The following is a 27,381-nucleotide window of genomic DNA, read 5'->3' on the forward strand; positions in this document are numbered from 1 at the left end:
TCAAGGCACATGTCTGGAGCACCACAGGGTTAACCCAGTTTGACACTTCGCTGACTTCTGCATCTCAGCTGGGTGTCCCAGGAGCCACAGCCTCTCAAGAAAGGCTTAGGAGTATTTTTCCATTGCAGTCCCCCTGTCATTGAAGTGTATTTGGGAGAAGGCCAAAGCAAGCCAAGGTTCTTCTCTTGACAAACACAAGCTCCTTTAGCTTAAACGAAAAAAAAAAAATAGCTTAAATGTAAGCTTTCTTAAACTTAACTATCTGAAAAATGAAAGAACCCATTGTTTATACATATATGAATATATATACACAATAATGCTGCCTCTTGCTAACAGATGATACCATTGCAAAGCTTTTGTGACTTCCTTAAGGAGGAGCGTGAGCTATTTCATAGCACGTCTCCTCTATCAAAGTGCCACTGCCCATAACAAGGATAAAGCACCTTCCTCAGCAGAGGAAATGCCCACTGAACCAGGGCTCTGCACCACTCACACATTGTGCACCTCATGTCAGCCATGGGCCTTTTTGTGAAAAATGCAACAGCACCTCAACACAAACAGAAAAACAGATAATTACAAGACTGGAGCATTTGGTTAGACAACTGGTTTGTATCTGGACATCTTAGTTAAACACCTGTACACAGGCACTGAGCCTGCTAACAACTGATGTACAACTAAGGGATCACAACCTTTGAGTTGCAATAAAGTTAATTACAACTTCTCTGGGAAGTAGTTCTCATTCCACTTTTTCCCTACAGACAAGTAATTTTGCTGTCTTTGTTACAGTCTTTTCAAACAGAGAAGTTTCTCATATATTCAAAGGCCTTTCAACAAATCTGTAGCATGTGCTTTGACATGGCTTAAACTGCAGTGATGGCTTTTCATTTTTAGTACTATAGAAAATCAAACATTTAGAACTAATTTTTTTTAATAGCTCCTAACTTCTAAGAAAATGACAGTTCTGCAAATCACTGGTTTAGATATAAGCCATTAATCCCACATTCTGAGTGCCTAAACCCTTATTTAAATTATGAAATTTTGGTTGAAATATTTGAGATAGTTCATGAAGATGCATAAAGTTTGTACCCCCTCATTCACTGCACTTCAGAGGAAATTAAGTTTTACAGTGAACTAAAACAGAGAAAGAAGGCAAGTCTCATGACAATATTTTAAAATGCATTTAAGTCATTAGCTATGAAATGTCAAGTGCACAAACTGTTAGAAGAGCAGCTCCATCACATGCTCCTGTCCTCATGCGTGGAAGACAGTCTTTGAGCAGAGCACAGCTTGACCAAGAGGAAAAGCATCTTCTCCAAAAGCGTATGCAACACCCTATGTACCCTTTCCTACAAGATGGGCAACGGGAAGGCTGAGGGGGGAATGGCATCTTGCATACATATTGTCTGGATGTGTGCTTGAGTCATGACACTTTTGGTGCTCCAGATGAGCAACACTATCACAGGCTTTATTTTCAACTATTTTTAGTGAGAGTTTCCTGATCAGGCCCCTAAAATACAAGGTTATCATCACCTACCTTTGAGAGAAGGTCCTGGGCTGTGCACACCATGCTGGGTTGAGCTTTAGGGCAGCACTCAGCTTCCTGCCTTGGCTTGCAGAGCCGGTGATAGCAAGGAACCATGTCCAGTGCATGGCTACAGGCACTGCTCCAAGCTTCCCAAACAATCCAAAGACTCATTCCAAACTGATCATTATCAAAAGCCCTCCCTAGTTCTAGGGTGCTATTGGGCAGCCTAAACAAACACCACCAGGGTTTCAAACTCTGACCCTTAATCACAAACCCTACCAGTCTGACACACCCATTGCTTTTGTTTCTCATTATTTGTGCAACCCCATTGTATTCTTTGAGTGTTTCCCCTGTGCTGGAAAGATACAGTCAGCAGTAGAGCTGGATATACTTTTATCATGCAATCATTTAGGTTGGAAAATATTTTTAAATTCAACAGTAAATCTCAATCTGTAACACGTAATTGCATAGAAACTGCCCATAAAGAAACATTTAAAATTTAGATATAGCATTTTTTTCATTTCTTCTCTATAAGGAAACTCACAACATCTGTGTTCTTTTGCTATGCCTTCTAATTAGAATAATAAAAAAGTAGCCTTTTTTCTTTTTATTTCTTATGCCAGAAGTCAATATCTTAGCTTACAGAAAAGCATATAGAAACAAAAAAAATGTATTCTGTTGTCCCCTTACTTTCTCATGTTGCCTTTCCTCATTAAGGCTATAGAGTTTAGGATAGTTTGTTTTCATGTTAGTACCTACAGGGAAACTGGCTGGGCAAGGATATTCCCATGACAAAAAGCTATCTGAGGAGCATACACAACCCCCCACACTGGCAATTTAGTACAGGGGACAGAAGATACTGCCATCATGAAGTGAACCCAGCTTCTGTCACATTTAGAGAACTACAAATGTGTTTATTATGTTAGCCTCAGTTTCTCTGCTTGCAGCAAGTCTGCTTTTACCTATCTGATCACTCACTACTAGGAAAAGGAAAAGTTATTACTGAAAATATTGCTAGAGGCAGCACATATGTCCATTTCCAAAGCAGAAATTACATAAAGGACTCATAGTGAAAAATCTTACTCTGGAATATGACAGATTTAAAGAGTGCAAACCATCCATTTAGTACCTTGTGAGCAATCTCAGCTGAATATGAAGGTGTCAGAGATGTCAGATCCTTCATCTGTGTGCAGCCTTCGCAGCAACAAGTAAACATGTCTTTTATCTACCTAGACTTGCTCTATTTTACCTGGGAGGGAGGAAAATGCTCTGTGGAGATATTAGAAAGATAATGCATCTCACACATTTGAGGCTTTAGGTGAACTCTGCAAGTAAAGGGGGAAAAAAAAAAGAGTGCTTTTTTTCCTCATAAATAGTTTTCAAAGAGCCACATTTCAAGGAAAAAAAACCCAAAAAACTGCCTGAAGTAGTGTGACTGATTGCTTTTGAATTATCTCAGCATGGTGTCATCTTATCTGAAGTTTTCATTTGTTCCTGTGACTAGTAATTGGGCCCTAAACCGACTAACAGATTTAGCAGGATCAAGCTCTCAAATTCAGAGCACTGCAAAAACACAAAGAGAATTTTTGATCTTTAAACTGAAAGATAAATGGATGTTATCCATGTGACATGTGACACTTCAAGCACTGAAATAAGGGGGTTGGGGAGAAGGCTTTTCGGTATTTGGTGTGTTCCTTTGCTAATAGTAAGATCTATTAACAATAATAGATTTAATAAGTCCAAGTCCAAGTGGCAAGTCCTGCATTTTAGCCACAGTAACCCCCTGCAATGTTATAGGCTGGAGACAATGTGGCTGGACAGTGCCCACGCAGAAAGGGCCTGTGGGTGCTGGTGACAGCTGGCTGAACATGAGCCAGCAGTGTGCCCTGGTGGCCAAGAAGGCCAATGGCCCCTGGCCTGGATCAGGAATAGTGTGGCCAGCAGGAGCAGGGAGGTCTTTCTTCTCCTGCACTCAGCACTGGTGAGGTCACACCTGGAGTGCTGTGTCCAGTTCTGGGCCCTCAGTTTGGGAAGGATGTTGAGACGCTTGAGCATGTCCAGAGGAGGCAACGAGGCTGGTGAGGGGCTGGGAACACGAGACCTGTGAGGAGCAGCTGAGGGAGCTGAGGTTGTTTAGGCTGGAGAAAAGGAGACTCAGAGGTGACCTTATCACTCTCCACAACTCCCTGAAAGGTGGCTGTACTCAGGTGGGGTTGGTCTCTTTCTCCAGGCAGGGTCTGACAGAACGAGAGGACACAGTCTCAAGCTGTGCCAAGGGAAATATAGGTTGGATATTTGAAAAAAGGTTTTTACAGAAAGGGTGATAAAGTACTAGAATTGTCTGCCTCGGGAGGTGGTAGAGTCACCATCCCTGGATGTGTTTAAAAAAACATTGGATGTGGCACTTGGTGCCATGGTTTAGTTGAGGTGTTAGGGCTGGATTGGACTCAGTCCTGGAGGTCTCTTCCAACCTTCTGATTCTGTGATCTAAATCACCCCTTGCTTCTGCCATCTTGAAAACTCTGAATATTGATATATCTGTGAAAATGAGTGACAGACCAAGCTTATAAACTTATGTGTCATTTGCCAATATACCTGTCTTTTCTGAAGTAACCAATTCTCCCTAATCACACAGTACAGAAGAGACTTTTATATCACTTTGCTCTTTGCTAGTTTTGAGTTGTAGATTAACTTGATAGGTTTAAAGGACTCAGGATAACATATTAATATCTATCAACAGAGATAAGATTATATTTGGAACAGACAGATTGCAATCTGTATTTTTGCATTATAATCTTATGTAAAGTGTATGAAATTAAAATTTACTATCCTGCTCTATTATAAAGCAAAAAAGTTTCTGAGTATTTCACAATTTCAATTCACGACCTCCGCTACTTTTGATTTAGACCCAAACTTAAAGAACCAGTCTCTCAGCCTCACAGACCAATTCATCCTTTTATCAACCAAATTCTTTCTATTCATCAATGGAAAAGAAGACTAATAGTTTGCCAGAATGATGATTATTTTTGATGGGCATAGATTTTAGTAATTCAAATTCAAAAGCAAACAGGTGCACATATCTAAGTTTACGAACAGATTATCAAGCACTTCTGGATGCATTAGCCTTATTTCTGTGTTGATGTCTATGAATCTATGTCTGTGAAAAGATATCTGTATCACAGCCTGTGCTACTGAAAAAAATATTTTCCTACTTGAGCCCCCTTTTTAATTTTTAGTCCTAAGTCTAATTATATTCAGAATCTTTATTCTACGTCCATAAGGACTGCTGGCCTATTAGTGGCAGGGAATGTGTCATTAAAAATTTCTTCCATATAAATCAAATTATTGGAAGAAGCTAGATGAGCATTTATTACTGAGGCACTCTCAGCTCCCTCTAATGAGGTCAGAGAGGCTGAACTTATTTTACATTTGGAACAGATAATGCTAATCAGCTGCTACTGAGCACAGCTTCAAGGTGACTGCTGTGTCCCAGTAAATCTGTGTCATATTTGCACGTAGATAGATGTGGAACTACAGCACATTAAGAAAATGAAATGTATCATCTTAATTATTAATATTTTATATTGATGTCTCAATTACCTGTCATATCCTATAGGAACACTTTCACTCAGTGGGCAAAGTAATACAGCATAGTTTTCTATTAATTTAATACACAGTTATCTGGTGCTCCCATTTTCCATGGGAAAAACCCCACCCGGATGTGTTTGCTACTTTTTAATCTATTTCTGTTTTATACCAGTCAATACATTAACTTATGTGTAGTTAAAAACAAAATTTCATTACGTCATTTCTTGAATCCCTTCCTCAAAGCTCATATGAACTTAAAAAAATTATTTCTGAACTGGTCCTGAGATATTTAAATTTCATCTATGAGTGTCAGACAGCTCCAAGGAAAGCTTCCAAAAATTATATGCAGTTCTACAAACCTTAAATTCATAACCAGCCAAATTCCATTAAATATCATTTCCAGATCAGTGAAAGGAACATTAGCAGACTAAAGACTGGAAGCTAATGAATTCTGGCTCTCTATTCTCCAGGAACATGTATTTATACATTTACTTTTACCTCTCCCATGAAGCCTTTCAGTTCATTTCAGAGACCTGCTCTCTACCTGTGTCTCTCCCAAGCCTGTTCACATTCAAGGTATCTTTATTCACAACTAAATACCGAAATTCTGTTGCCAGGCAACAGAATTGGTAGCCCCATGTGCCTCAGTTCCTGATGCAGTCTTCTCCCTTCTTGATTTGTATTCCTGAACCCATGTGGTCAGAATTAAAATTGCCTCAAAATAAACACAAGCAGCACTGCCTCTCCTTGTACAAAAGTTTAGGATATGGCTGGCAACATATTACAGGATATTTTGGATATACTAACAAGATTCAAAGCTGTGCAGAAATAAATCTTTTGCTTTCTTTGTATTAATTCTGTGTTTGACAACCAGTTCCTAAAAATGACATTCAGACTCTTCTGTATTTTGAACTTCTATTGTATTCTTGCAGCTTTGAACTACAGTCCTGCAGCTAAGCATTCAACACAATAGGAAAACCTAAAGAGATATGCCTGGAACCATTTCCAATTTATTTTTTCTGATGCTGTCTGATGCTTTTCAACTCTGGCAAAGTAAAAAGTACTATGCTCCAGTGGATTTGCAGATATAGCTGCTCTTCTGCCCAAATCCTCACTGGTTTCTGCTATTAACTCAAATAGTGAAGAGAGAGGCATTTGGAAAAAAAAGTTACCTTCTCCCACTCCACTTAGTGTTATTATAATGGTATGCTGACTTCTAAAAACTGAAAGCTATTGCAGAGGCAGCTAGAGAGTAAAATTCAAGGTCATTGCTTCCTAGCAGCTCCCATGTTAGAACTAGAACTACAGTTTTTACACAAAAAGCAGAAGAGACCCAATCCAGTCAACATTTAACTACCACATTATACAGCCAAAGCCTGGTAATATTCCTAGGAAACTTCATGGGTTCTCCTTGCAGGATTAGTTCCCCTCATGTGAATGACTGGGAAAAGTAGGGAGTGGGGGAGCAGAAACAGCCGCAATAGCAGAGAATATGTGAGGCAGAAAAGGGCAGGTATTCTGTACTCTGCATGTACTATTAAAAATCCATCAAAAGAAACAAAATTTTTATGTTTAAAAGGTTTCTAATGATGCACTGCTAAACAGTTGATAATGGAAGAGAAAAAAGTTGTCAACCCATTACTAATACAGCAAGATAGTCTAAACTAACACCTTATCAAAGACATTTATAAATAAATTGATATTTTATAGCATTCTAGTTTTCAAGTCTTTTGCCGCCATTGTACTACTTCATTGTACTACTTCAGCACTTAGTTATATTGTTGCTTTGTACAAATCTAAAGAACAGTTTAATAGGTATTCGTGAAATTAAGCAGCAGAATCTCAATTCTACCTACAAGCATTTAAAACAGTCCAAGACAACACAGTATTTATTCCCATATTGAGCATTAACTCTACTATTCACTACACCAATATTAAAACCACCAAGAACTTCAGAAACATATTTAATTTCACCACATATCTTAGCATCGATCTTGGAATTCTGGAATTGGCTACAGTTTTGCATAGATTAACAGCTCATATTTGCAATTCCATTAATGTACTCTGTCCAAAATAGCAAGGAAACAGTTCTCCAAAGATTCAGCTTTACATGAATACATTTAGCATTTTTATGCATGTTTTTACTTGGATTCACACATAGGCAGCAGCAGCAGCAGCTTTCAAAGCACCCTACCTTAAATACTATTCATACACGTTGCTTATGAGCACTTCAACTTTAATAAGGCTCTTTCAGTACAGGACTGTGACTGACAGCTGTGGGAGCACATGGCTTCACAAGCAACAGCCAACACAGAAGCATCCCTAAGATTTTCTGAGACTCTAATAATCGAAAACATTGAATAATAATAATTGAAAATATTTAACTTTCTAGTATTTTGGCATTTTGTGCAGTGGGTGAAATTCGTGCAGTATAGTAACAGTGTGAGGGATTAAATCTGGTTGGACTCCAAGTGGCCACCAGCACTGCTTTATTATTCCATTCCTCACCTGGATATGGGAGAAAATATAATGAAAGACTCATGGGCTGAGATAAGGGCAGGGAGAGATCACTCACCAGGTACCATCATGTGCAAAACAGACTCGATTTGGAGAAATTAATTTATGGCAAATCAAATCAGAGTATGATAATGAGAAATAAAAAAAATAAATCTCTGAAACATCTTCCTCCCATCCCTTCTTTCTTCCTTCCCAGGCTTGATTCCCAGTTCTCCACCTCCTTTACCCCAGAGGTTCAGGGAGACAGTTCATCCCATGTTGGTTCTCCCTGGGCTGCAGGAGCACAGCCTGTCTCACCACAGTCTGCACCAGGGGCTGCAGAGGAACCTCAGCTCTGGCACCTGGAGCACCTCTTCCCCCTCCATCACTGATCTTGGTGTCTGCAGGGCTGTTTCTCTCACAGATTCTCACTCCTCTCTTCTCTGGCTGCAATTATTTCTGTGCAGTAAGTTTTCTCCCTTCTTTACTACGTTGTCCCAAAGGCGCTACCACCATCACTGATGGCTCAGCCTTGGCCAGTGGTGGGTCTGTCTTGGAGCCCATCTGGCATTGGCTCTGTAGGACATGGAAGCTTCTGGCAGCTACTCCTGTAGCCTTGCCCAAAACCTTCCACACAACCCCAGAACGTACAGAGAGCCTGAAGAGTAATTCCACTGGTTATCCCAGTGGAATTGTACAGGATAGCTGCCTTTCCAAAGGTGAGCACGGCAACAGTGACAAAAAAGCTGCTCAACCGTGCTTGTTATTGCATTTTTCAGTCTAAAGGGCAGAAACATAAGAGGTCCATGAGCTGCCTCCATGACTGAGAAGAAAAAGCCTGCACAGAGAACTCTGCATACTGCTGCTTGTGCACCAGCAGGCCTATTTCATTAGCATGCATGTTAAGTTTTCCTCATGAAATCTCAGAATCACTAAGGGTATGCAAAATTAATAGAAAAATTAATATTTAAAAGTACTGGAAAAACATGTCTCAGCATTCAGGGCTTGTTGTAACCTAACCTCATGCTGTAAAATGGTATGATCAAGCTAGCAAGTGACTAGAATTAAAATTACCCACTAAACTTTGCTGGGTAGCCTAAGAAGATTCTCTGAAGAGTGATTTAAATCTCCTGCATAACTTTATTAATTATCAGGAAGGCAATTTATTCAGATTGATGCCTTATAATGTAAATGCATATTTAGTATATGAATCTATTATATTTTAATTGAATGAGTTCAGATAACACTGAAAAAACAGTAATTTTTGAGCTAGTAGTTTAACAGAATGAACAAAGTGGAGTTTATCTAGATTAGCTCTATGTTATCTCCACTCTTCACACTGCTTCAAGGTCAAGATCACAGAGCTGAAGCTCTTCAAGTTCTGATTTAGTTAGTGCATCAAAACTCATTATGCTAAACCAAACTCTGTTTTGCAAGTTTAAAACAGTTTCAAATTAGGAAACATTGCGCTGGATGAGCCTAAAATGGATTGCATCATAGTTGAGGATCAGGGCTGTGCTTTAATGTGCATGCTTGTGTTTCCCAGAACACAAAGAAATAAAGAAAAATCACACGTTAAATGGCATTTAGGGCTTACTTAGGGATAACAGTTTGTAATAACTCCAGCGGCTCTTTTAAGTCCATATCAAGATGCACTGTCATGGTTTTTCTAAGACACAAGAAATCTAGTGAGCAATGAGGGCACAAGTCCACATTCTCAGTTTTGCAGTAGATGCACCCTGAGAACAAGTAGCTGTACAATCCATGTTGTAGATCTTTCTCCCCTCTTTGAGTGGGAGAACTGGAAGTACAAGCAAACTAGACTTGCTGGCAGCCACATGCCACTGGATAAGGAGATGTCTCAATTTCAAACTTAACAGGTAAAGCAAGGCTGTGAAGTTCTGTGTGGGAAGTGCCAAGTGGCCTTTGCACAGACAGCAGGCAGAGGTGTCAGGCCTTGGACTTCACTGATGCATTTTGGTTCTCACAATCAGCTCACGATTTCTGTCATGTCTTACACTTCTATGCTGTACAACAGTGCTGTTACTCAAACAATTTGGGCAAAGCAAACTCTAAACACCATGCACAATGCAGCAAGCTAGCTCTCCGCAACTAGAAGTCTTCAAGGAGCCAGGTCTGAAGCATACAGGCCACAGAAATAAGCTGGCACCACTAATCCCCCTCTGCCTGCCTGCCTTCTTCACTGAGGCCATGTACTACTGCTTTTGTGGTCACCTTCTGCAGAGACAAGGGAGGTCATGGCTAAAGCAAGCCCCACTGTAGCAAGCTAACAGATACTGATAATGTCTTAATTTAAAATAATTCATCTAAACAAATCTGAAGTCCCAATAAATCTCATTAAGTACTGATTACTTTAGCAACTTACTCCTGTGGGCCTAAATAGGCTCCTACAAATTGCTTGGGCCAAAGACCCATGTTAATGCCTTTTTCAAAGGGTTCTGGTACTCTCCCCATACCAAAATATTTCTGCAGTATATTCAACAGTATTTGCTTCTCAGCCTTTTCTACAAATCCCCAACACACCCCTTCTTCTGTTTGGGCCTCCTTCACAACTCTGCCATGCTGTACTTACTCAGCAAGCATAGGATCTGATACAGTGTCTGCAGTGCAGAGCTTGAGCCAATTAATTGATTCTCAAGAAATTTATTACAAATGCATTACTACATATGGTTTCTGAACATAGTTCACAACAAAATTCATAAAACATTCATTCCCCAGTGTTTGTGTTCAGTGCTTACAAGAGAATGGTCTGACTGCACCCCAGCTGCAAGTGCAAGGGTTAATGGTACCAGATTATCTCCAGCCATCAACTTCAATGACAAAACAAAATAAACCAAAACAAGCTTCAGCAAGACTGGAAGACTCCCTAGCCCAACAGCTCTCCACCATTAAATCTCCAGATCAAGCAACAGTGAAAACCAGGTAGAGGAGATATTCCTACCATCTACCCTTCAAAGGAGGAATCACCCCATGCTGCTGAACTGTATCAGGACACAGGACTGTACCATACTTCCAGAGCAAAACACTATCACTTGAAATACTTACCAACTTGAGGCTGCCGGTGCCAGTCAGGTAATTCAGAAGCAGGCAGCCCAATCCAGTTCAGATAGCAAGCATTTAAGAGGTTTGCTTTTTCTGGAGTTTTTTGATGTAATAACAGAAGTATTGGAGTTTGTCCCATAGGCAGCTTGAAGTTGGATGTCAGTAGTAGTTGCAACAAGTGATCTCTTCTCCCCCTGTTTATGCCTACAAATTCCATTCACTCCCTTACAGTATTATCAGTTATGCTACAGTGTGATGACCTGGTTTACGGAGCCAAAATTAAACATTTTGAGCTCGTTTTCTCTCCAGAGAGCTGGAGCTTGCAACATCAGCTTCAAGTCAACAAGTTCTCATGGAGCCAGAGCCCAGGAACAAAAATCTGGATTCCCACAACATATAGCCTGTGTAGCCATGTTGCTCATCTGCCCTTATAGCCAGAAAGTGCCCCTCCCAAGTTCTCAAAGTTGCTTTCCCACCCAAGCCATTATTCAAACCTTAGAGACCAAGAGCCAAACTACAGCATGATTATTTATTATTCTTTTTTGGTAGTACAAAGGCAGCTTTACAAAAATGGCCAGTCGTCACTACCAGAGTGAAATTTGTTACAACCTGATTCTCTGTAAATTGAAACCTGCAGGCAGGCTTTGTAAGAGAGAAACTGCTCTTACGAATCACTCAGTCAGCAAGGACAGATGGCCTGCTACAGCTTCAGCACATTCCAGTGTTGCCCCATAATCTTGACTACTTGTTTCCAGGACATACCCAGGAATAAGAACTTTAAGTTGGCTGGAAGTTCTGCCACTGCTGTGGCTGATTAAACTGCTCAGTAAACCATTCCTCTTCATTTGCAGGAAAAGTAGATGAAACAGCAAACTGAAGGGATATAGAAGGGATGAAGATGCAGTTCAAAACTGCTGACCAGTTAGGGTATATTCTGTTCATTTAAAGTAAGCATTTAGAGAAGTATTTTTGGTGTATCATGTTCTTTGTCAAGTGGAACTGCCCATTTCCCTCTCCCCCACCAAAGCAGTGGAGTGTTGGTAGAAAAGGGGAGCCATTTAAGACTTGGTAATTGATGATGTTTTGCAAGAAAATTCAGACTTCTGATCCATAAACCAGAAGGTGAGGTGTCCAACTTAGTCCTTCAGCTGGGAAACTTCATAGAGGTATGCACCAAGCATTTTCACCCCCTGGATGTAGTTGTACCTGCAAAGAAGATCATTTCCTTTAGCATTGTCTTCACTGAGCTGTATTTCTAGCAGATGTCCTATTTGCAAAGCTCACACATCAGTCCTAAGCACATGACAAACTCTACAGGAATTTCTGCTGCAGGCAACAGCCACTACTCCCCAAACTCCTACATCTTCCCTGGCAAGACAGAAACAATGCCCTTGGGGGAGAGGGCATTAGGGACCAAAACACAAAACCTTCTCTTCTGATTTCAAGTGTATCTATGTAGAAATCAAGATTCAGCTACAAACTAGTTACCCAACCAGTCAGTCATACTCTGCTGGGAAGGATGGCACTTTGCCGTCCAGAGAATTAAAAAGCAAGAGCTCAAGTCTTACTGTTTTTCATAATACATGCCAAGACACCCTGGCAAAGGAGGATATATTCGCTTACCTATTTAGTTTTTCATTTTGAGAGTGAGCACCATCATCTGCAGCTCCAACAGGAAGCAGCATGACATTCTTGCCTGTGGCTTCTTGAAAAGTAAGGGTAACAGGAATGCTTCCTCCCTCCCTCGTCAGATCTGGTTCAACTCCAAAAACTAGAAAAGTGATACTCTGGTCAGTTTGAAGTCTGTATTTTTTTCCACAAACCCTCACTTAAGCCATCATGTACCCATCTGTACCAGGTGCTGGCCAAATCAGCCAGATTGCAAAGGCCACAAAACTGTGGATAGATATAGCACTGGAGTATTGTCACTGTCAGAGTTCAGTTACATACCAATACTTCATCTGAAGGCCTGTCTGTACTCCAACACAAGTTAGAGTTGCTCTAGATGCAAATCTAGCAAAACTGATCAAGAGGGGTGCTGTGACAACCAAAGTTCATTCAATTTGGCTTAGCAGATGATCTGAACCAAAAGTCTCATCCTTATGCAAAAGCAACACCACACCAACAAACTTGTCCCAAAACAGTAGAAATAAACCTGATATCCAGTACCTTTCCTCCCTGTACCTCAGATTTCAGTGTAAAGGTTGTACACTACATGCTTCCTCACTTAGTGAGCCAAAGTTATTAGATATGAGTGCTGAACACGAAGTATTCAGCAAACATGATCTCTTTGCTGTTTCTTGAGGTGCTGGAACAAGAGAATTTTAATCCTACCAATGCCAAGTGAAAAACCCACTGACCTGTTTTCATGGCCCTCCTACCAGCCATGTAGTGGGGGTGATTGAAGTCTGACACCCAGGGTTTTCCACCATGGCCTAAGTACACTTTGAATTTGTTGGGACTCTGCAGCTCCGCAAACTTTTTCTTCAAGTAGTCTTCAACCTGTAAAAAAGATTGAATATCATTAAATCTTATCTACTGTTAGTGTTTCTTGAGCACTGGCAAAGTTCATATTCTAAAAGCATCTTAGGGACTTGCAGGTCACTACAACTGTGCAGCAATACTTTTCCTATTGCTCTCACTTCGTAGTATTCCAATGATTCTCTGCTCTGAAGACAGACTTTGTACTTTAGGCAAATTAACAGTATACTGTAGAAGAGTTAGCCAGTATGTCAAACACTGCTGCATTTCTGGCAGTACAAGTGCCCTACAACTAGGTTAGTGTTTACTCCTAAGCCCTTGTGAGTTCAGAGAAACTGGGTAATCTGACCAGTATAGTCCACTGGGGCACCACACAGGATTCCCTCAGTTATCTTGTGCTGAGGTGCAGGGAAGATAGCAGGAAAGCAAATGAACAGAACTGCTTTAGAAAAACAGAAGAACGCTTCCCCCCAAGGCAAGGTGAACAGAAGTTCAGAGACTTGTTTGGATAGCAGCAATCCATCTCAGCTTACATTCTTTGTGACTTCTTCAGGAGTCATGTTTGGCACAAGCCTGATTGAGAACTTGCCAATCACTTTCCTAGGAATCACAGTCTTGGCACCAGAGGCTGAGAAGGCTCCTTCAATTCCATGGAGAGACAAGGAAGGGTATCTCCACCTGTGCATAAGGATCTCTCTCTGCAGAAGCAAAGAGAAAGATGCAAGGTTACATGAAGTTTGACAGAGTTCCCTGAACTTATGATTTCTTCAACTTAATAAAGAATTTGCAAGAAATAGTGCTTTTTCCCATGGAGAAATGCAGCTCATTGAAGACCACACAGAATCTGTTACTCCCATTAAACACACATTTTGATAACAGAGCTGGGTTCTCAGCACTTTAAGAGACTTAGCAGTTCTAGTTTAGATCTCTCCTAGCTCTGTGGAACTTATGGAACATGACCAGTCTGCTTCTGATAAGGACATAAGTGCTACTTATAACATGTTCAGGCATGAGAGAACATTGAAAGTTTAATTCCCACTGCTTCAGGACAGGCAGGTGCCTTCATAACCAAGACACTGCTTAAGTTCACATTTTCTAAAAGCCTCACCACTGCTCAGACTGAGGCTTACAGTGTGCTTTTCTTTATATCATCAGCTGCATTAAAAAGCCTGAACTCCAGGCTGATTAAACTGACCACCACTGCCTTCCAGGTACACTTCCTGGATTTCCTCTCTGTTACCTTGGACACAGCTATTCAATACATTAGGTCCTGAATTCAGCACAGTGTTGAGCTGACCTGAGCAGACACAGGTACAGTGTCTCCAGACTGAATTTCACTGCAGAAGTGCAGAAGACTTAAAAAATTTATGTCCTTTAAGTTCCAAGTTTGCTTTTTTCCAAGTACAACTACTGTGGATGCTGAATGTGAGAGATCAGGCACGTAACACAGTGTCTGTATGAAAGTCACATAACTTTCTCACACTGGCCTGAGAAAGTGTGGCCTGAGAAATGGTGAGGAGGAACTCAAACAGTCCTTAGAAAAGGAAGACAACCTTTGCAGGTGTTGTTTGTCTCCTTGTTGTTTACTTGCAAGAAATAGTCAGAGGGGTGTTGTTCCTAACTGTCCCATGATGGTGATGGGTTGCTTTCATGACCAATGAGAGGCTTACCTTTTCAGACCTTCTTGAAATGGTCTATAAAAGAAGATCTGGAAGAACAAAACTAGCTCTCTTTGCAACTAAGCTTGAGAGTCTGTGTCATCACTATTGCCATTCCTAATACAGCGTAACAAACTGCCTCCAATCTTCTTTCAAAGCAAATGTCAAATCTCTCAAGCACGTTTGCTTCTCATCTGGAAGTTACAGTCTTCTCTCCCTAGCCCTAAAGCCCTTCTTGCATGTAAGCAGCTTAGAAGTCCCTTGGCTGGAATTTCAGTTGAGCCAAGACTGAACAGCTTCAGTTCAGTATCACAAAGAACATCTTGCCAGTTCCTCCTTATATCCAAGTTATAATTCATCCATTACTTTAAAGGACAAGACTAAGCAAGGAAACCTGTGTGCTCCCAGTTGATATAAACCTGAACATGTAAAGACAAGGTTGAGGATATAAATTGTTATTTACACTTATTTAAGTTTGAAGTCTCCTGACAGTACTAGGACAGAAGACAGACCTGCTTGACTTCTACAAGCACCTGTATCTGCTTTTTATGAAGGAGATGTATTTACATCTAGGGTTTTAACGTTAGTATGTAATAACTGTAACCTTGTAAGATTCAATGCCGTTAAAAGCATCCATTTGGAGAGCTCCCAGGACAAAGATTTAGTTTTAGACGTGAGTTTTATTGAGCTTGAGATTGTTTAAAGATTTGGGCTGCCTACCTCATGATTACAAAACAGTTCTTGTTTGCCAGGTCTAGGAACACGTTCAGCGTGTCAGCCTTGAATTCAGCACAGCTAGATTTCAAGCTCTTTACTCACCTAAGAAGCAATCATCTCTGAGCAACTACTTTATTTCTGATAACCCACTGGACTTCCTACAGATGTAGAAAACCAGATGTTCTGCGTAGATTGTCACCTGACCTCTGGAAAGCTGCCAACATTATCTAGCATTAAGAGAACAGCACTAAAGTTCTGTAAACTAAAGTTTCAAATACTATTTATACAGAGTAAGCAGCAAATTTAGAATTGTCAAGACTGCTTGAGTTAAACACAGGATAACCTAGAATAATTTTTCAAGCACCCAACATTAGCAGTTTCTCTGCAAAGTGTTAAGGATGTAGTCAACCATACATAAGCAAAATTATCTTCAAGGCATTCTCACCATTTTGAAGACATCAGATGAATCATCTGCCTAATAAATCACTTAATAACTACACACACACCCACAGAAGCTTGTTTCTGTCTTCTACTAATACAGACAATTTGATCTAGACAGGGTAGAGGAGAAGTGCAGCAAACCTTTGCATCATGCAGCAGTCTTGTTGCTCCTACATCTTTTGCATATTCTGTCAGGTCAAAATCAATCTTCTCATATAATGCCAGCTCCTCATCAGTAACCGGTGCCACTGCTTCGTTAACACCTGGGATGAGGATTTTCCCTTTCTTGTCTACAAGACAGCCTGTAAACAAGAAGCACCTAATATCAGTATTCAACCAGACGATGTCACTGCTGGGAATACGTCCCTTGGGAAACAGAAGTCCTGGCCTTCTGAAATCTCTGTAAATGCAATGAAATTCAGACTTTTCTTTCCCAGAGCATGCACCACTCAGTATGGAAGACACTTAAAAGAATTTGCCTGTATCCATAACCTGCACTTGCTTGCTACTGTATTTAATTCTACTGCTGGATTTCACTGGCTGTCTGAAAGTAGGATTCCCAGAGTTCAGTATCATACTCACAGCAGAATTTGAGAAGACAGCTGATTTAGTTAACATGCAAATTTGAAGCAAGGTTTTAGGGAAAGCTAAGAATAGACAGATAATTTCTTGGCAAGACCTTCACCATATTTCTGCATCTAAGGCATTAGCTTTGGATACCTGGCAAGCACCATTTCACTGGTCATTGCTTTGCTACTGCAAACAGTCCTTAGCAACACTCCCACTGCAAACTCAGTCATGTTTGGATGGTTCTTGTTCCCATTCTAAATGCATTCAGTGAAACTGTGTTTTCTTACCCATTAGAGCAATGAGATCTGTCATGGCCTCATGTACCGAACCACCATAAACTCCAGAATGAAGGTCTTTGTCACAACATTCCACCTGATTGAAGAAAATGAAGATTCAGGTCAATTTTAGCACAGAGATATTGCCATGCAGGGAGGAGACTAGAACAGCCAAAGCCCAGCTAGGACATGATCTGGCCAAGGGTCAAAGAGTGTCCCCATCATTTGCTGAAAGCAGAGGGTAGTGTAGAGTTAAGGGATGAGAAAAAGGCAGAGGTATTTAATGTCTTCTTTGCCTCAGTTTTCAATATCAAGATCAGCTGTCCTCAGAATGCCCAGCTCCCTGAGCTGGAAGTTGGTGATGTGGAGATGAGTAAAGCCCATAATCCATGAGGAGATGGTTAGTGACCTGCTATGTCAATTAGCCACCCACAAGTCTATGGGCCCAGATGGGATCCACCCCACCCCAAAGTACTGAGGGAACTGGTAAAAACTTGTCAAACCACTCTTGATCATCTACCAGCAGTTCTGGTTAACTGGTGATATTCCAGCTGACTGGAAAAGCACAAATGTGACACCCATCTATAAGGGTGTATGTAGATGAAGATACCTATGCTATGAGACAATTCTTCAGTGAAGGTGCAGGCTAATCTTGCCTCACGCACCTGAAAGCTATCCCTCCCACCCACCCAAATATCAAACAGGATAGCAAGAGAAGGATGTTTAGACAATTAGGAAAAAACATTCCACATAAGTAGCCAGCTTCATCTTTTCTGATAAAAAGCTGCTGCCATGAAAAGGTTTACACTACCACCCTTCTCCAGTAGAAAACTCAGTTTAATAGTACTGGATTTGCAGAGTATTTCAGCACTTACCTCTATGAAGTAGTAGCAGATACCTCTCAAACCATAAGTGATACAAGGCTTCTTCTTGCCTAGCCAGTAGTTGTCAGAAATGCAAACATAATCCACATCTTTAAAGAAAGCATCTCGCTGAGCAAAAATCAGTTCATCAAGGCCTTCAGATCCTGATTCTTCCATACCCTCTAGGCAGAACCTAATATTTACTGGAAACTCCTTTGAAATGAAAAATAAGAACAGTTTAAGCATGTAAAAACACTCTACTCCTTCAGTAATTGGTAATTTTCATCTGTTGTGCTCAAAGCAGAAAAATGGACATGGCTAAAATGGTTCCATGACAGTGGAATTTGTTAATTATACACAAACTGGTTTAAAGTTTGGATGTGCTTATGTTGAGGGCACTTACACCACCCTTCATTTGATGGAATCCAACTCTTCAAAAAAGTCATAAAAACTTGTCCCCAAACCCCTTAAGAATGGGAACAGCAGAAATCTGTTGCCAAAAGTAAGCCACCAGGCTAGGAAAACTAATATAAACCACAGGAATTACATGCCACAGTAGGAACAGAGCTACCCTATCCAGTCTAGCATATTCCATATACCTAGACAGCAACTGAGAACTGGTTATTCCTCTCAAAAGCAACAGGAACTTGTCTTGCAAGATAAAGAAAACACCCTAAGCTATTCCTGATTGCACATTTTCTTTACCAGAAATAAGCAAAGTTCCCAGTTTTAATGTTACTAAGTTAACCTCCCCTTAGAGCTCAGTGGCAGTGAGACATTAAGCTTTGATAAAGGTCAAAGTAATTTGACATCCTTACATGACAGTGATCACATTTGATTATTCCTCCTGCTCCACAATGCTTGCATATGTAGTTTCCTTCCTACATATCTCATTCAAGGAAAATTGTTAGAAGTGCAACCTAAGCATCTATAAGACTAGCTTGTCAGCAACTTAACCCTACTAGGAAACCAGGGAATTTACAGGACTATTGCATCATTCCTCCAATCAGCTGAATAAGCAGGCTTCCCTCACAAGAGTTTGTGACTTGGATAACATTTATTGCTAGATTCAGGTGTGTATGAAAAAGCAGAGTATGTTTTGGGCACATACCTGGTTAGTTTGTTGATAAGCCTCCAAAGCATTCAGCCAGGCAAGCACTGGACCTTTGTCATCTGTTGATCCTCTCCCATACAACTTTCCTGTAGAAACAAGATACAAATTAACCAGTGAGGAAAAAAAATTAGTATGCCATTTCATCTCTTCCCTAGATGAGAACACTTTTTTTTATTTTTTTTTTAACCCAGCTTATATAAAAAGCTTTCATTTCTGATTCTTCATAAGTAGCACTTTTACATCCTGCTTCACATACTCTTTCAAGTGGTATAGGTACAGGACTGCAATAATTCTCCCACTTACAGAGCTAGCCCACCTCTCTCCCTAGCTGCTGCCTCAATAGGAGTTTATTACAAGTCAGGAAAAGACATAGCTGCTTTATTTTTCACAATAATATAATCTTCTACAAACACTTAAGTGTATAGAAACAAGTTTTCTGCTTTAAACAGAAATCTATCAAGTATTACCCTCAGTTTAATAATTCTTTGTTGGAAGAGTAGCTAGTGACAAATCACTTCTCTGGATTCTCCAGATAAAAGTGGATCTCCCTAGAAAGGAATCTAGTCAAAGATGAGATTCACAGGCCACAGAGAGTTCTCAGAAAATGTAACACACGGGATCACAGCACAGGCGGTTATCAGCGCAACTCAGAGCTGTGGCTACAACCCCTCAGCACTCCATGTAACCAGTGACAGAACAGGCCAGACAGCTTGCAAAGGTGAAGAGCCACTGGTGAATGTCACTTGCATGGCCAGGCTGCACAGAGACAAGCCACAGCCTGAAGCAAGTCTATGTCTTGCTAGCAGATGAGATAAGGCAGTTTAGTAACTTGGACTCTGCTGCCTATGACTAAGTGCCCAAGCAGAAGTACTAGTTAGCACAGACACTTTTTCTAGCAATCATTAATGCTTATGCAACACATGTGGTTAATGTCCTTCTATTGATGTGACCTTTAACACTGAGAAAGTGAAACAAAGAAGAAGCTCTTGGTAGCACTAGCTTTTAATAAGAAAGGGAGTTTTATTCTTCTTGACTGCTGGCAATGTTGTTTTTCAATGGGAGATACTGCACCATTTCTTCATCCCCATTTATGGGAGAGGCACAAGTTTTGGGACACTACCTCTGCAAAAGAGCTTCTGTAGTACTCATAGTAGAGCAGTTAAACACAAGGCAACCCAGAAAGGCTGATGTGCCACTCCTGTCTCCAGGCATAAAGAAGTTGTGCTGTGTATCTTCTCTCAGTAATGGTTCAAAATTCCTGCAGTCTGACATGACCTTACAGGCTTCAAGCTGTGAACAGGAAATTAGTTCTAAAAAGCTTTTCGGCAACAAGCCAGTGCCATGGCAGCAGTTAAGGTTGTGCTGTAGCTACAAAGAAGAAAACATGCAAGTTACAGCCTAGACTATCAGAAAAGGAAACAATTCCAAGAGTAGCTGAGATTTTGCACCTCAACTTTTTTACCACTTCCCCACCTGCACATTTTAATTTCAATAATATTAAATAAACACCTATACCAGTTCTCGGTCTCCTTCCCCCTTTCAATCAATAGCACAGCTTTGGAACAGTTGAGGAATACCATACTTGTTACTGAAGCATTCAGTACTGAAGTTTGTGAAGCCCGCTGCTCTTACCATCTCTTTCTACCAGTGTGAAGGGCTCACTATCCCAGCCATCCTCCAGTGCTGCTGGCTGAACATCCAGGTGGCCATATACACACACGGTCTTTTTGCGTGGATCTGTGCCCAGTGTTCCCAGAACAATTGGTGGTAGGGGGATCTCTGATCCATCAGGCAGCTATAAATAGGAAGGCAGAAGTTCTAGTAAAATGTGGAATGTCAGAGTTTTAGTCAGATACGTTAATTACTTCAATACTATGGAGGTTATGAGAGTAGAGGCACAGACAAAACAAAACTAAATCTACTTAAACCAATTGCCGGAAGCAGGGTGCCAAAGAAGGCTTGATGGCATCACGCCAGTTAGTTTCCTGACAAGTTCCAGTAACAGTCAAAATGTTCCAAGCCACTTAGAACTGTTAGTTTTAAACTACCGATCCTACATCAGATTTTAGCAGAGCAAGCTGAGTGCATGCCAAACTGCTATATCTAATGCTGACGTAAGCATAAGTGATAAACTCCATTCAATACAGCATTCTGTGTTGCTTGTCACTGCACTTTCATCCTGTCCACAGTACAGCTCTCTGGACAAAAATTTCCTGACAGTGGTGAGGCTGGGTGTAACATGTGGTTACACCCAAATAAGAACAGCATAGTATTTCCCCGAACCAGCCTACATTGTTACACTAAGGGCAGGGTGGTGCTGATGAACTCAGTTCAGGAGTTCAAGAGTTGAATTTGACTTAATCCCTTGGAATACCCCATAAACAATTATCACATGCTATTCCCAGTCAGCAAGTACTTCCCTTCCACTGGACACATACTTCTACACACTGTTCAGCAGATCAAGCTTTGACTTTTTGCTTATATGGGTCCCAAGCTCCAATTTTTTGTCAACAGGTTACATGGTCCTTGTCAGCTGCAACCCCACATGATTAAAGCACTACTGCAAGAATTTGCAGTGATCGATACACAACAAATTGCTATGCAGCAGTAAGGCAACTTTGATCTGACAAGTTCAGCTGCTTTACATTGTCCCTCAGATATAGCAGCAACACATAATACACTGACTAGCTCTCTCTATGCTTAACATAAAACTGAACACTGAAGGCAACCCTTGCAGATGGATTAAAGTCACCTAATTAAAATATTACACATATTACTCTAAAATAAATTCTTGCTACCAAAAAGTTACAGTGATAAAAAGAGCAACTTTGTCTCTGAAGTAATTGAAACACTTTTGATGGGGTTTTAGGGTGTAGGTAGTAGCAGAGGTAGAATTAACCTTCAGATTCCCTCCCAAGTCAGCTGTTTTCCTGCTGGAAACTGTAGCTACAAACAAGCGTAAATGCCCAAAGCAAGAAATTCCCAGAAGGTTCCCATAAACACAGATTTCACTCAGCAGTCTTTCACACCAACTACAAGGACAATCTCCTAAAACTAGTAAACATTTCAGTACAAGGTTTTTAATGCCACTATCCAAATCTTAGTCTAACAATTTTGGTATGGGTCTTACTCTGAGGCTGGTAGCAGCTAGGCACTTCTAAAGAGGATCATATCAAGTGGATATTTCCCCAGGATGAGATTATCATTGTCATAAACACATACATTTCTCAGGGGAAAAAAAAAAAAAAGCAGGTTGGATAGGTAAAAATGAGGAGGGAAGTCATTATTTTAATGATACTTTTGTATCTAGTAATAGAGCAATGCAAGCCTGTGACAAATGTAACACTTCTAAAAAAGTCCTGACGTCTTTTGGCAAATTTACTGAAACTTCAGTCAGTATCTTTATAGTCTATGGGTCTAAGGACCAATACCAGCCTGTTGCTTAAAATGTCTAACATTCTTGTTTGCAGGTGCTGTATTCATGTTCAGTTCAAAAAGTATTTAAATACATTTAATACAGTCCAAAACTTAATTCAACATCCTTAACTGGGTCCCAAGGTTTACTATAAGCAAGGGCTTTTAACAGAAGGTTCAGACTGTGTGTCAGGAAAGACATTATCCTAACCCTAGCAGGGGTTAGCCCCATTATCCATAACCCCAGTAGGCTACTGCCTTTCTAGGCCACTGCCCACAGGACACTTGTGTGGTGATCCTGACACAGAAGTCCATCAGACACCAAGGAATTAGCAACCCACAAAGATAACCTGAGTGCCCCAAAGCCTGTGCTATACTGCTGCACACACAGCTTCACCTTCCTGCCTGCATTGTGCCGTGCATATCCCTGGACTGCAGGATAAACTGAGCCACTTGACTGTAACCTGAAGCAGCTCCCACTAGGCACTGGGGATTACATCACCTGCAAGTCCTTGACTTAATCTAAAAGTGAAATTCTCACACAAAATCCCTTCTGTCAGTGGAGCTGAACAGCTTGAATAAATAAAATGGGAAAACACTTCTGTGCATGGAATCTGCACAGTATGTTGTACGCTGTTTGGATGCCTGCTAGATGCTGCACAGCTTGGAGGTGCCAGTACCTGCAGGGACATAACTATCCATACTGTCCTCTTTCTTTATGGTGGTAAGTCCAATAAACAGCCTTCTAATGGAGTCTAGGCGCCTTTCATACTGGAAACATAAGACAACAGCACTTTCTCATGCAAAATACTTTGTCATCTTAAGAGATTTTTTTTCCTGCTAAGCTGACATGGAGATGTTCACGTACCTTTTGTTTCCCAATATCCATGAGTTTGGTAGTGCCTCCCAGTCGCTCAATCTCCTTCGCAGCAACCTCCATCATGCGCTTGATTTCACCCCTCTTCTCTGGCCATGCTGACACACTCTGGATTGCCACCCACTCTGCCAGACGCTGGAGAGATGGAAGACAGGTTTTACTATACAACAGGCACCATGCAAATACCACACCACCTTCTAATTCAGCAAACACTGATTTAAGTCAAGATCAAGCTGAGGCAAATCAGCTCTGTCCTCTGTTCAAAGAAGAGCTTTTAACAATTAATATTGCTCTTAAAAGCCCTATAAAACCTCACTCACCTACAGCTGTCCCTGCTGCATAGCACAAAGCCTACAGATACATCAAGTAAGCTTAAGAGCATGACAGCTTGTCATATGTCAATTGTGCCTGTTTAGTTGCTTTTCTTTAAGTATACAGAACCAGCTGAAGTCTTTTGAACCTCTCAAAAAGGCCACTATATATAGCTTTTTATATATATATAAATATATATAAAAATATATATATAGCTTTTTATATATAGCTTTTTCTCCCCATGTGAGTTCAGCAAGAACAACAGGCAGAAATCAAACTGAAAGCTTGGCATAGTTCATGCCTGAGTTCCCAGTGCTGTATCACTGATTCTTTCATGGGTGAAAGGGATTACAATACAACCGGTAACTAAACAGCAAGTCAAGCAGCAAAGTACCTCTTTGGAGAGGGCAACCTCTCCCTTTGTACACCAGAATAAATTGTTTTATGCAAGAAAGCTTTGTTCCAGCCTCATTTATAATACATTTCATCTCCCATCTCCAAAGGGAAGAAACTACAAACCTAGTTTAGATTCAGAAGCCAGTGTCAGCTTCCTGTACCTCTAAATAGGTCACCAGTAGCACTATACAGTAATACATCATTTCCTAATAAATTTAATATGGACATTTATGTTTTTGAACAGAACTATGCCTAAATTTAAGAAACAGTTTTTTGGCCTGACTCAAATCCCTCACACTTGCTGCCTGTTCTTCCCTCTCTCCCATTCTGACATTATTACTGGGCATATCATATATATAACAACAAACTTGAAGCTGACCACCTAACTTCTAATATCCCATAGCTGCCCATGCTGCAAACTTACCTGAACATAGAGGTCCTGGTGTCCATCGATGTATTTAAAGAGGGTTTCCAGAGAAGACATTTTTGGACTAGTTTTCAGAACCGTGTTGCTGAAGATTCTGTGACAGAAAAATAATTTAGCTTTCACAGTTTTAAAAAGTAACAGTCAGTAATCAAGAGCCACAGGAGACTTTCCCCTTTCAGCTTCTAATGCCACACACCAAGCTGTACTAATATAAAACCTGTGAAGTGACAAAAGAATATTTAAAATTTTAAAAAACAAAAGAATATTTAAATTTCAACACCACTCTTTCTGCCTCTCCCCTCAAAATAACTTTCAAAGTTAAACTGAGCAATACTTCAACGAAATCATACACTCCATTTTACTGTAGGCTTACAGGCAAAATGTTACTCAAGTAAAATGTAACTTCAAAGAGTAGATTTCATTATGAGTTCAACTAATAGCACACCATAGGCTCGAATGCTGGTAGCCAAGTCCAAGAAAGAACCACATTTTTTGTTCTTCAGAGGAGGTTAAAAGCAGGCAGCTGCAGAATTGTGCTTTCTTCAAACCTTAAGTCTCAGCCTGCACTCAGATTTCACAAAAAAGGTCAGAATGAAGCCATGGGAAGAGGCCAGCCCCAGCATGAGCAAGTGGTCAGTGACTACTTCAGTGCTACCACTTCCTTCTTTTTTATTGCAGCTGAAGCTCACATGAGAAAACACAAGACCTCTGCCCTTTTCAGTTTTCTGTCTTCCTTACAGTCTGAAATCAATACTGAAAAGAAATACTGTCCACTAAAGCAACAAAGCAAATAAGCTTATGCTTAACTCTCAGTTAGAACTAAAGATACAGCACCTCATCTAAGCCAGGAAAATAATGAGCTTTACAAATCCCAGAATGGCTAAGGTTGAAAGGGACCACTGGAGGTCAGCTGGTCTAGGATCTGGCACTGCAACACATTACCCAGGATAGTGTCTAGGAGCCTTTTGAGTAACTCCAGAGAAGGAAGCTCCCTGAAGTGCGCTTCTGGACCAAGTGCCTGGACTAGGAGGAAAAACTCCAGTATCTATGTAATACAGGCATATTCAGCAGCTCCAGACACTGTGATTCAGTATTTTGTTGAGTCAGCTTTTGCCAGATCCTTTAAGCCTTTCTTCATTCTACACAGTAGTCACAAGACAGTTGTTAAAACATCTGACTGCTTGTCTTAGGATTTCTTGAGCAGCTGACTACTCTACATACCTGAAACAAATCCTTGCCAGCTTCAGATTGTCCCACACAACATACTGCAATACAAGCACCACTCCAAATTTTCTTTCAAGCAAGGTTGCACTTGAACAGATACTGGTGTTTGACATACAAAAATCCTTTCCCTCACCAGAGATAGCATTGATTTAATTTAAACCATGCATCAAGTTTAAATTTGGATAACTACTTTTAAACACCAATTAGAACAACCCCAAATCACCAGACAGGTAAGCATCCATTTCAATAGTCATGAAAGGTGAAAACTGAACACCTTCAGAAGACTACATACACATAACCAAATTACCAAGCAATGCTTCTCACTGAAGCTGGGGTTCCCTAATGAAGCCACCCTCCTCACATGCAGTTAGATCTCAGGTAGGATTCACAAGGAGCTTTTCACAAACCAGCACACAGGCGTCTGACCCTCCCCTTCACTCAGCCGGTTCCTATAGTAACCTCAGGACTCCAGCTTCACAGCACAGACTCAAAACACGTGTTACATGGAGGCTGACATTCTGTCCAACACGAACAAGATCTGAACTACTTGGTAAGCCAGGGACCACTTTAAATATCACCTTAACTATAGTTAAATAGTTCTGAAATCACAAGGGCACTGAGTCAGACAAGTCACACTAAAAAGCTGAAAAGAAGTCTGCTCCAGAAAGCTTCAAACTACAAAAAGTAAGTATTGGTTAGTACATAGCAAACCGCTGGATGTTACTTCCCCCTTTCAAACCCCTTCAAAATCGGGGTTTGAACTTCCTGTAAACCCTTCAGAATGGAGACCTGAACCCTTCCTACCTATGCAGAAGGGGCTCCACAGTCCTTTCCACGGGAATATAGAAGTTGCACCTTGAAATAAAATAACCCAAGGAACTATCGTTACACCATTACAACTTCGCCCTCCTCATCTACAAACAGACGCCGGAGGAGAGCACCGAACCAAGTTAAGAGTGCTCTATAGACACCACTGAGCCAGCTCCATGCTCCCGTCGCAGGTTCAGCACTTCGGGCCCAGGTTGACTTAAGGTTAAACGTGGAACTTTCTTTACAGGGTTTTGCAGCACCGGGACGAGCCGCCCGCAGCGCCCAGGCCGGTGACAGCCCCGGGACGGGAGTGAAGGGGACAGCGCGGGGGTAAGACTCACGGGGGAAAAGAGCGACAGTGAGGAAGGGGACAGGAGCGGAGAGGCAGGAGAGCTTCTCTCCGGGGGCAGCCACGGTTCCGCTGAGCCCCGAGGCCGAACAGACACTCCCCACCGGGGGACACGGAGCAAGGCCCGGCCCGCCGGCGGCGCCCGCACCCGGCATTCCCGGCTCCTCCCCGCCAGGCCGGAGAGGGCCAGGGCGGTCACCTACGCCGGTGCCGCCGCACCACCCGGGGGACCCGGTGCCCCCGACCCCTCCCGACACTCACTCACCGAGCCCACTCAGCCCCGGCTCCCACCAGAAGAGAAAAGAGCTGCTCCAGCCACGGTGCTTTAACTACCCCCGCGCCAGCCCCACCCCGCGGCGCGTCAGCCAATCAGCGGACAAGGAGCTCATCGGAGGCGGGGCTTGAGGCGGGGAGGGGCGGGGCCTCGGCCCGACGCTGAGGCCTGCCGGGAGGCGGCCCCTGTGGGGCGGGGCCTGAATTATAATAATAATCATAATAAAGGGAATATAATGTATAGGGGAATATAACATGGAGTCTGGGTCAGAGGCCAGTCTGGACAACTGAATTATTCCAGCCGAATCTGGGAGCATCCTTATGGTCTTCCTACATTTGTGATTAGATAGGTTTAATAGATTTAGATGTGGTTTAGACGAGTGCCTAGAATCATAGAATCAATTATGGAATGTCCTGCGTTGGATGGGATGCACAAGGATCATCAAAGTCCAACTTCTGGCCCTGCACAGGACATCCCTAAAAATCACACCATGTGCCTGAGAGCATT

At 41.4% G+C, this 27,381-nt stretch overlaps 1 protein-coding gene across 2 annotated transcripts; it reads right to left on the reverse strand.

Moving 5' to 3' along the window:
- Positions 1–11,182: 11,182 nt before the first annotated feature.
- CNDP2 (carnosine dipeptidase 2) lies at positions 11,183–26,953 on the reverse strand. Of its 2 annotated transcripts, none has more exons than XM_058832020.1 (12): positions 26,866–26,953; positions 24,215–24,311; positions 23,074–23,217; positions 20,424–20,586; positions 18,789–18,877; positions 17,690–17,890; positions 16,827–16,911; positions 16,111–16,271; positions 13,687–13,851; positions 13,033–13,174; positions 12,296–12,443; positions 11,183–11,878 (listed from the first exon to the last, which is right to left on the reverse strand). In XM_058832020.1, exons 2-12 carry the CDS (start codon positions 24,272–24,274, stop codon positions 11,809–11,811), a joined length of 1,428 nt encoding a protein of 475 aa, XP_058688003.1. In that variant the 5' UTR covers positions 24,275–24,311; positions 26,866–26,953; the 3' UTR covers positions 11,183–11,808. The 2 variants fall into 2 exon arrangements, with proteins under 2 accessions (XP_058688003.1, XP_058688005.1); XM_058832022.1 differs by lacking the exon at positions 26,866–26,953 and adding an exon at positions 26,246–26,281.
- Positions 26,954–27,381: the final 428 nt, after the last annotated feature.

This window comes from Poecile atricapillus, chromosome 2, assembly GCF_030490865.1.
Source record: "Poecile atricapillus isolate bPoeAtr1 chromosome 2, bPoeAtr1.hap1, whole genome shotgun sequence".
Lineage (NCBI taxonomy): Eukaryota > Metazoa > Chordata > Aves > Passeriformes > Paridae > Poecile > Poecile atricapillus.